Source organism: Zeus faber (genome assembly GCF_960531495.2).
Source record: "Zeus faber genome assembly, chromosome: 15".
NCBI classification, from domain to species: domain Eukaryota; kingdom Metazoa; phylum Chordata; class Actinopteri; order Zeiformes; family Zeidae; genus Zeus; species Zeus faber.
Window position 1 is genome coordinate 5,387,096 of NC_137194.1, and position 9,548 is coordinate 5,396,643.

General features: G+C 52.0%; 1 protein-coding gene across 1 annotated transcript in view; it reads left to right on the top strand.

Annotated features, from left to right (window-relative positions):
• Nucleotides 1-692: 692 nt before the first annotated feature.
• Nucleotides 693-9,548, top strand: part of agrn (agrin) — a gene marked incomplete at both ends in the record, with an annotated part of 243,326 nt that continues 234,470 nt past the window's right edge. The window contains 2 exons of the mRNA XM_080014535.1: nt 693-890; nt 2,148-2,409. Of these exons, the coding sequence (XP_079870661.1) occupies nt 693-890; nt 2,148-2,409 (460 nt within the window). The remainder of the gene's footprint in view (nt 891-2,147; nt 2,410-9,548) is intronic.

Sequence of the window (9,548 nt, forward strand, 5' to 3'; positions counted from 1 at the left end):
CGTTTGGCACCACTTTTTGGGCAAACATCCCCAAAAAAAAGGTCCCTCTCAGCTTTGTGTGTGGGTGGGTGTGTGTGTGTGTATGTGTGTGTGTGTGTGTGTGTGTGTGTGTGTGTGCGTGCGTGTGTGTGTGTGTGTGTGCTTGTGTGTGTGTGTGTGTGTGTGTGTGTGTATGTGTGTGTGTACGTGTATGTGTGTGTGTGTGTGTGTGTGTGTGTGTGTGTGTGTGTGTGTATGTGTGTGTGTGTGGGTGTGTGTGTGCGTGTGTGGTGCGCGCGGGGGGGGGGGGGTCAGCAATTCAGATCGCATGCAAATCAGTCGCGTCACTGTGAAAGGGAGAAGGGGGAGAGAGAGAGAGAGGGAGAGAGAGAGGGAGAGGAGGAAGAAGAGCGGCACATTCCTGGAGAGGGATCCCACCTTCCGAGCCTCCCAGCCGGCAGCAGCAGCAGCAGCAGCGGCAGCGGCAGCGGCAGCGGCAGCGGCAGCGGCAGCGGCAGCAGCAGCGGCGGCCGCGGCGGATGAACCGCGCTCCGTGGGGGAAGTTGGCCGCTCGAGTTTGAAGAACACCGCGCGACTTTCACTCTTTCTTTTTGCCTTCGTTCAGGAACTTTTAAAAAAAAATTATTTATTTATTTTTTTACATTTTAAATCGCATTTATTTATTTATTTTTTGTTGGGAGAGGGTGGGAACCATGGGATCGCAGCGGCGATCCGCCGGCGGCGGCGGGTGGGCGATGCTCGCCGTGCTGGCGCTTCTCTGTCACCGGAGCCGGGGAAGTTGCCCGGAGAGAGACCTGGAGAAGAGGGAGGAGGAGGCCAACGTGGTGCTGACCGGCACCGTGGAGGAGATCATGAACATGGACCCGGTGCACAACACGTACTCCTGCAAGGTAGGACCGGGACCGGACCGGACCCCCACGCAATGTAATGCAAATGCAAATGCAACGCAAAGGCAATGCGCCGGGCTGGGAATGCTGCTTTAAAACCCGTTTGCACCCCGGTGCTAGCACGGGGAAGCCAAAATTACAGTTAAAATTGTGTCACGCACCAGATCAGATCCCACGATCCACGGCCCCGACATGGGGATCATCTCCTCAGCAACTTTGGTCGAGACCCATTCAAAATCATTTGTACCCGCCGGTCAGTGGTTAGAAGTGGGGCACGCCTCCCGTTCATCCGTAAAGAGGATATAGGGACTTTTTTTTTTCTCTTCCCTCCGCCCCCCCCCCCCCCCCACCCTCACCCCCACCTTCCTCCCCTCCAGTCCCCAATTACATAGATACAAGGACAGCCTGCCACAGTATATAATCATAACAAGGATGTTGTGGCAACAGACTTGGCCCTCCCAGTGCTGTGAACCACCTTGCAGGGTCCCTAAGCGTGATGTCTGCAAAACCCCCCAAAAAAACCCAAACCCAGTGTGATTGCCAATTGCGCCGTCTATGACCCCCCCCCCCCCCCCCCTGCAGGAGGGCGTTGAGAAGTGATCAAAATTGAAAAAAATGTTAATTGGTGCATTATTACTCACTCGTCCCTTGAGTTTTGTAGTTTGCAGTCCACGCACTAACCCTTACTTGCAACCAACCCCCCCCCCCCCCAAAAAAAACCCCCCACAACAACTATTCCAATGGCGTACAAGCAGATTCTCAGGAGTCCAACGCTACTCCCCCCTTTTCCACCATTTGGCGAGCCTTTATCATTTACACGCTATTACACAATCTCTGAGAACTATTCACCCACGGACTGATTCAGCGTCCTGTCCAGATGAATTAACGCTTGACAAGCTGTCTCACTCTCAATCTGTCAGACGCAGGAAGCAGATTGGAGGCTCTTTCCGAAAGCGACTCGCGTGTGGCTTAAAGCCGAGTCGTCCCGTAAGCGCACCGGTGGGAGATCCGGGGGTGTTTTTCTTTTCCAAAGATTAGGGTGAAGTTTGGCGTTTTTTTTTGTTTTTTTTTGCAAGCCGGGAGATGCAGAAAAGCCTAAACGTCGTGTGCGCCACGCAACGTCCCGTAAAGGAACCAGTGCATTCACCGGCGCCTCTGTTTTGGCACCGGGGAGTTTTTTCGCAAAGCGCCGCGTACGAGTGTCATGTCGGTAAAAAAACAAAAAAAAAACGCGAACCGGTCCTTCTCGCCCCGTCCCAGGTGAGGGTGTGGCGCTACCTGAAGGGAAAGACCGTGGTCAACGGCGAGATCCTCCTGGACGGCGGCAACAAGGTGATGATCGGCGGCTTTGGCGACCCCGGCATCTGCGACAACCAGGTGGCCACGGGCGACACGCGCATCTTCTTCCTCAATCTGGCCCCGGAGCTCATGTGGCCGGCGCACAAGAACGAGCTGATGCTGAACTCCAGCCTGATGAGGATTACCCTGCGCAACCTGGAGGACGTGGAGCACTGCGTGGAAGGTAAGCGGCCGGCGCTGCGGGGCAAGCGAGAGAGAGAGAGAGAGAGAGAGAGAGAGAGAGAGAGGGAGGGAGAGAGAGAGAGATAGATAGACAGACAGATAAAAGTGCGTAATGACCGGAGCAGGGGGGCAAGAGAGGTGTAATTTGGCACCGGCACAAGACTCCCAAGATATCGGCGCGTCACGACAAACGCCGTCGAGCGACATAGCCCCCGGGGCTCTGCACGTCGCGCTCCCCGGCAAATGGGTGAAACGGCGACAAGGACGCCCGAGTCTTTTTAGGAGCTTCTCTTCCTCTCCCCCGGGTCAGCCCGCGCGCGGCCTCGAAGTGGGCGTGGCGCCGCTCCGTCAGGCACCCTCAGGGACGGTGCTTGAACTCTGCCGAGGGATGGCTTGACTTGACCTTTGCCCCCTCGCTGTTTATGAAGTCGGAGCGGAAGCTCCTCGAAATACTCCCTTGCACTCTCTCTTATCAGCGGTCTTTTGAGATATTTACCGGGGACAAAGTGCTCCCGCACGCCACACACACACACACACACACACACACACACACACACACACACACACACACACTCACACACACACACACACCTTTACTGCTGACATTCTCACTGGTTCAAGTCTTAAGCCAAAGACGGCTTTTGTTGCAGGGTTTTCTGGATCTTTCTGATTTCTCGATCGAGGACAGCAGCGTGGGTCGTCTGGTAATCCAAAGGTTGCCAGGTTCGATCCCTGTCCCCTTCTGCTAGCGTGCTGAAGTACCCTTGAGCGAGACACTTAACCATTAATTGCCCCCCGATGGCTGCGTCCACCAGTGTAGGAATAATTGTAAGTCTCTTTGTACAAAAGCGTCCGCTGAATGACGATGTGAAGAAGCTGCCTCAGACCATGGATGACTGGATGCGAGTTTTCTTCAAATCATCCGTTTCACCGGAGCTCCCTCACTTTATAAAGAGTTCTCCCTCTCAGCCGGGCCACCCGTTTATTTCTCCTCATGGTTCAGATGCCGACATCTAAATGCAACCCTGGTGAATCAAACTTTTGTAGCTTTTATTCATTCGATGGCCCCGTTTGCGACCCCTCTATGGACCCCGAGTGTGTGTGCGGCGCGGTTGTGGGCGTGAGCCGGCGCGGGGGGCCCCAGCTGAGCCGGCGCGGGGGGCGGCCACGGCCCAAAGTTTGACTTCTCCTCTTAAGGCCGGGGGCCCAAAAGCCCCCCGGCTTGGCACGCCACGCCTCCCTGCCCGGCGCTCTGGGTTTGGGTTATCAGAGCTTTCCCTGCTAGATCCTCAGTGCCCCGCTCCGAGGGAACCGGGATTTCGGAGTGATTCCGGTGGATAAGGCTTGTTTGCGGTGCTGAGCGGAATTTGGCACACACACATAAAACCCTCTTCTGTTTGTCTGACCAAGCACGAAACACTACACTGCTAGCCTTTTTTTTTTCTTTTTTTTTGTCTTGACCCTCTTTTCTTCTTCTTCTTTTTGTTCTTCTTTAAATTCTTCTGCGCTGGGGGAGTTTGGATTGTGCCCTCCCTGGTGGGTGTGTGCGTGCGTGTGTGTGCACAGAGAGGCTTGGAGTCAAAATCACTAAAAAAAGTCGAGCTAATCACTAATTGTGATACGAAATGTCACAATGAATAATAAGAGAAAATATAGATATTTACATGTACAATGATATTTAAAAATCATCTTTTTAATTTTTTTTCTTTCTTTGCTTTTTGATCCTGGTATTAGCCTGAGAAACTATTACAGTTATGTGCCGACCTGTAATCAATCTCCTCAGCACTTCAGGTTCAACCACAATCTTTCATTTCGCTTTTTTCCGAGACGACGGCTCCAGCCGCGCAGAGAAAGACGCGGTTAAAATTTGTGGCCGGCTCCGGCGCGGCAGTTTTAATCAGGGCAGGGGCTGAGGCTCAGGGCGGGGGTCCCGTCCCCCGCGTGCGACCACCGTCGCGGGGAGACTCCAGGAAGTAGGTCCGGCGGGGCAAGACCGTACCTGCCCCGGCGCCACATCGCGCCCTCCTCACCTTTCTCCCCAGCCTCCACCTTTGAGATAGGCGGGACAGACTCAGGAATGCCTGGCGGGGAGCGAGGTGCATTGAGGACGGCGGAAGAAGCGAGGCTTTGTGCGAGCTGCCCTCGCAACTGGGAGTTTTTGAAAAAGGAGACCGGGGTGGGGGTTGGCGCGGGGGGTACAGGATGAGTGATTTTGCAAAGGGAGGGAAAAACAGGAGCGCGTGCAAAAAGGAGAGAAGAGGGGAAGGAATGCCTTCTTGTTCCGCAGGTGTGGACACGGCAAACGCCAGCGATTTCGGGGTTTGTCGCGGCGTATCCACGCCAGTGCAACCGTAAAAGTCCTGGAAGGGACGGATGCCTGGAACAGCGTGTTAAAAGGCGTCTTCTTCTCCACTCAAACCCCGCGTGGGATCACTTGGCTGCAGGCTTTCATCTACCTAAGAGCACCTTCCCCAGAGGGGTGTTTACAAGATGTCAGTAAACACTTTTGCCGGCGACGAGCTCTTAAAACTCCATACGCCATATTTACAACTGTGCAAGAGGACCCCGGCACACACAGACACACACACACACAGAAGCACACACACACACACACACACACACACACACACACACACATGCACACACACAGAAGCACACACACACACACACACACACACACACACACACACACACACACACACACACACACACACACACGCACACACACACAGAAGCACACACACACGCACACACACACACACACACAGACACTTTTTTCTAATGTCCTATCTTTGTTTACTGGGCCCTCTCATTCATTCGGAGGCCAGAGAAAGAAATGGCACAAGCAGAGGCTCAAGTCTTGAGAGAAAAAATTCACGTCTGCCACATTGTGGAAGTGCACCTTGCAGGGGCCGATAAGCGGGAGGCCCTCGGCACCGAATCCCTGTCCTTTGTTGGCCTCTACAGTGACCATTCAGCGCAAATGTTAACGTGGCCGGTTGAGCCGGGCGCCCGAGTCGTCAGATAATGTGTCAAAATCAAGCGGAGCCATTTGCAAACACAATGAAGTCACGGTATCTCCAAAATGAATGAGCGGGGGGGGGGGGGGCTTTAATTCAAGGGACAGCACATTGCTGGAGGACCCAGATTTTCAACAAAACAGGGTACAAAGAAGCCCTGCCCCCGTGCTCGCCGTCATTTCTTAACTTTTTCCGCCGCCGAGTTAATGGGAAGGAAGAGGGGAAGCGGCAGGAGGGTGGGAGCGTAGGGAGGGAGGAAGTCCTCCCGATGGAGAAGTGTTGAGCGCGCGGGGGGATCTTATCAGCCCCTTCTCTCTGTTTATCAGTCGCCTTTGTCTTAACGCGACTTGATGCCAGTACGGTCGCTCGCACAAGGCTCTCTCAGACGGCGGCAAACAAAAGGCCGCTTCACCCCGCCTGTCTCTGCGGTCGCTCCTCCCTTTCTTTCTTTCTTTTCTTTTTTTTTTTTTTTTTTTTTTCTTCCTCCCGTCTCCGTTTTCTTGGATGCGGAGGGAGATGAGCCAGCGAGTAGTCAGCGCAGTCGTGCAACAGCTGCCCCCGCGGGCTGTGGCAAAGTCTGTTTCTGCTCCCCGCATAATTCCGCTCTCAATTTGGTCCGACTATTTTCGTCATTTCATCTCAAGTAAGACAGGTGCTCTTGCGCCGGTTTCCCATGGATAGGATACGGCCACCGTGGAAGGGTAATGAGCTGCCTATGGCCGTCGAGCGCACGGGCTGAATCTTTATTAGCTGTTTGCGCGGCAAACCAGAGGCCCAGGAAGTGGTATGGTTAGGCTCAGGCCGGCAGAGTGTGTGATGGGGGTCCTGAGTTTGCCAGCAGGTGGTCTCGCTTAATGATGGGCGAGAAGAAAGCCGCGCGGAATGCTCGGCCGGGGCGGGTTGAGTTGTGGGGCGATGGAATCCCCCCCGCCTTCCCACACCCTCCCCAAAACCCAACCGCCCGAAACCCTGGCGCTGCTCCGCTCGCAGAGTTTCCCTGGAAAACCTGCCGCTTTCTTTTTTTTCCCCTTCTCCTTCTCCTCCTCCTCCTTCTTCTCTCCGCTGTTTGCGTAAGGAGGAGGCTTAGCGCGTGGTGAAATTTCCAGCCCCGCACAAGCCCCTACCTGGCAGCCACCCCCCTCCCTCCCCTCCCCTTCGTTCTGATCTCCGAGGACAGAATGACGGTGGGATGAGGAAAACATGAAAGGACGCCTTGGTTTGACGAGCAGAAACGGGCCTGGGTTGTAAGCCTTTCTGGAAAAAAAAAAATACAAAAATGTGTCTGTGTGTCTGGTGCGGTCACGCCTCAGCCACAGTCGGCGGCCGACTTGTAAGGTGATTGGCATGATGTCAACGGCGTGGTGTGCGGACCAGCGTTTTCCTGTTCACGTATCCTGAGCATGATCAGGTTTCGCCGCCACCTGCTCATCTCTCATTCCATCTTCAGACCCTTGAGAGCATCACCGATCCAAAATAAAATGCGAGGACCCTTGACCAATTCCACATATGATTTTTCCGATATATAAAACCATCTGGCCCGTATGAATGGGCATTTTATTGGATGCTGGAAGTGCGTGGGAACCCTCTCAGTTTTAACCCGGTGACTGCCGGTCAGGCAAAGATGTTGTTTTGTGAAGACTGACTAAAAGGGTTGTGTACTTCTCAGGGTACTCGGGTGTATTATAGTTTCACAGTGCCTGTAAGTGTATTTAAATGTAGTACTTTGTCATGTGGTAAACCGAGGCGTGGACCCTCTGTAGCCTATGTTAAGGCATTTACTAAATAAAGTGACGTTTTAACTGCGGCATGTGGAAGGCTTTGATGAAGGAGGTAACAAAGAGGGGAAAACAAAATAAAGAGAAATGGTCCCGTTTGCCGGCTTGTCCGGGGTTTTCAGAGTCATAACACATTTTCGATTTTAATTAAAATTGGGGAAGCGGGAAGCCTGTCTGGCATAGCGATGAAGTACTCCAAAATGAAAATGCCTTGAAAGATGGAAGAGAGGGAGGGAGGAATGGACCCATCCCAGCTACCCGTTCACTGTGGCTCGACTTACAGCCCGGCCGATGATTGTATCACCCACACTTAGAAGAATCACAGATGGAGATGATAGTATGTTAAGGTGAGACAAGTAGTGACATGCCTGTCACTGGGCTTGATCTATCTGCAGTGCTTGGTATAACATCCAACTTGTGCAAATATATAGCTCAGCTTTTTCCTCTCTACCTCGCAGCACCTAAGACAAATAGTTTTGTACCTGTAGTGTGGGGGTGGCGTTGTTTAAGCAGCCACACCTGTCTTGGGTCTGAGTAATTGGGCCCGGGATCAGAGGTGGCTGTACGTCTGTTGCTTGTCAGAGCAATCAAGGAGCAACAGGTAAATGACCCATCCACACACACACACACACACACACACACACACACACACACACACACACACACACACACACACACACACACACACACACACACACACACACACACGGGACGAGCCTCTGTCATGACATGTTGTCCACCTGCTCCCCGCTTGTTACATCTTGCCCACTCTCTACAATAAATCGGTGTGTTTGGAACATCTCTGCCTGTGTTTCTGTGTTTCTGCTAAAACGCCGCTCGGGGCTTGGTGTGCGGCAGGTGGAACAGCCGCAGTATCTGATACAAATTCACAGAGTATTGGCTTATTTGAACATTCCGTAACAGTGGTTAAACATGTGGTGTTGAATCTGTACTTATCTTATTTTCCCTGAAGGCACAATTCTTTCTTAGGGTCTCAGTGCCGCTTATGCTTTTGCACACACTTGGTTTGCCCGATCTTGATCTCCTCCTCGGGTGCCGCAAGTAGCTGCATGAACCATTCATTGTACAGTAGTTTGGCACAAGGTCGCTATCTATACTTTCCACAAAGGTCCTGCCAAGAATTGTGTTAGAGCACATACTTACTTTCAAGGTCTTGGTCCTTTATTCATCATACGATTTTCACTCATGGCCTTGACTATGTGCAGGAGATTTTCTACTTTGGCAAGTTCCAACCCAAAAGCACCTTTTTAAATCTCAAGACGTCATTTGAAGTTTTGGGGGGAGGGGGGCGGGGTCTTGGATGTACAGTGACCCGGAAAAACCTTCATCCTTGTGTCCAGGACACAAAGAGCCGAGGGCATGAGTCTGCGAGGGATATGGGGGGGGGCCCCCCTTCGGAGCGCTGGATCCGTGACAAAAATTCCAACCACAAGGCAGCATTTCCAAGGCAGGGCAGCTGTTGCGGCTAACGTGGCTACTTACTGTCAACGTGCCAAAAACATCAGGGTTAGAGAAAAGGTTTTTTTTTTTTTTGGTGGGACATGAGGATTGCAGCAGCCTTAATGTGATTTGTATTTGGGTCAGCTCCACTGGCACTCTTTAACATTAAGCGAGAAAACAGCGAGGGGAGGCATGGAATAGGCGAGAGAAGACAAAAAAGCTCAGATTTTTCTTGAAGCTCTCCCGGCGTCGCATCTGATTTTATTTAAATAAGCATTGCAATCAAAATAGTTGAAGTGGGAAGATAATCTTGGCTCATGTTTAACATGGTCTTCTTAGTGAATAGTTTTTTAATAACAGAGACCAGTGACCCCCAAACAGGTTGGATTTTAATAGAAAATTCAAAATTGAATGGATTCAGACACTCGCTCGTGAAATACTACAGTCACCCATTTTAAGACTGTTAATCAACGTGGCCAAGTTGATTCAACCGTCAACCAAAGACGAAGGTATTTTCTCACACCGTTTAAGATGGGGAGGTTCTCGACTGGCATTACGAAATGTGTCTTGTGTGCTTCTGCTTTGGCTTTGGCATAGAAGAAATCCTCAATTTAAGGCCCCCGCCGACACTAAAATAACAGAAACCTCTTTTACTACTGTCGTTAAGAGTTCAGCGGGGTCAAGTTAAGGAATTCAGAGCAACCTTCTTTTTTCACCCGTCGTTTGCCCAATTAACAAGGCTTCGTCGGCGGGATTAGGAACCTCCCCTCGTTTGATCGGAAGCAGATGTCAAGACAAAGCAGGGGTCATTATGTATGGAAATGAACCTCTACACCGTCCCCAGCCAAGGTGGGCGAAAAACAGGAAGAATCCAATTCTGAGGG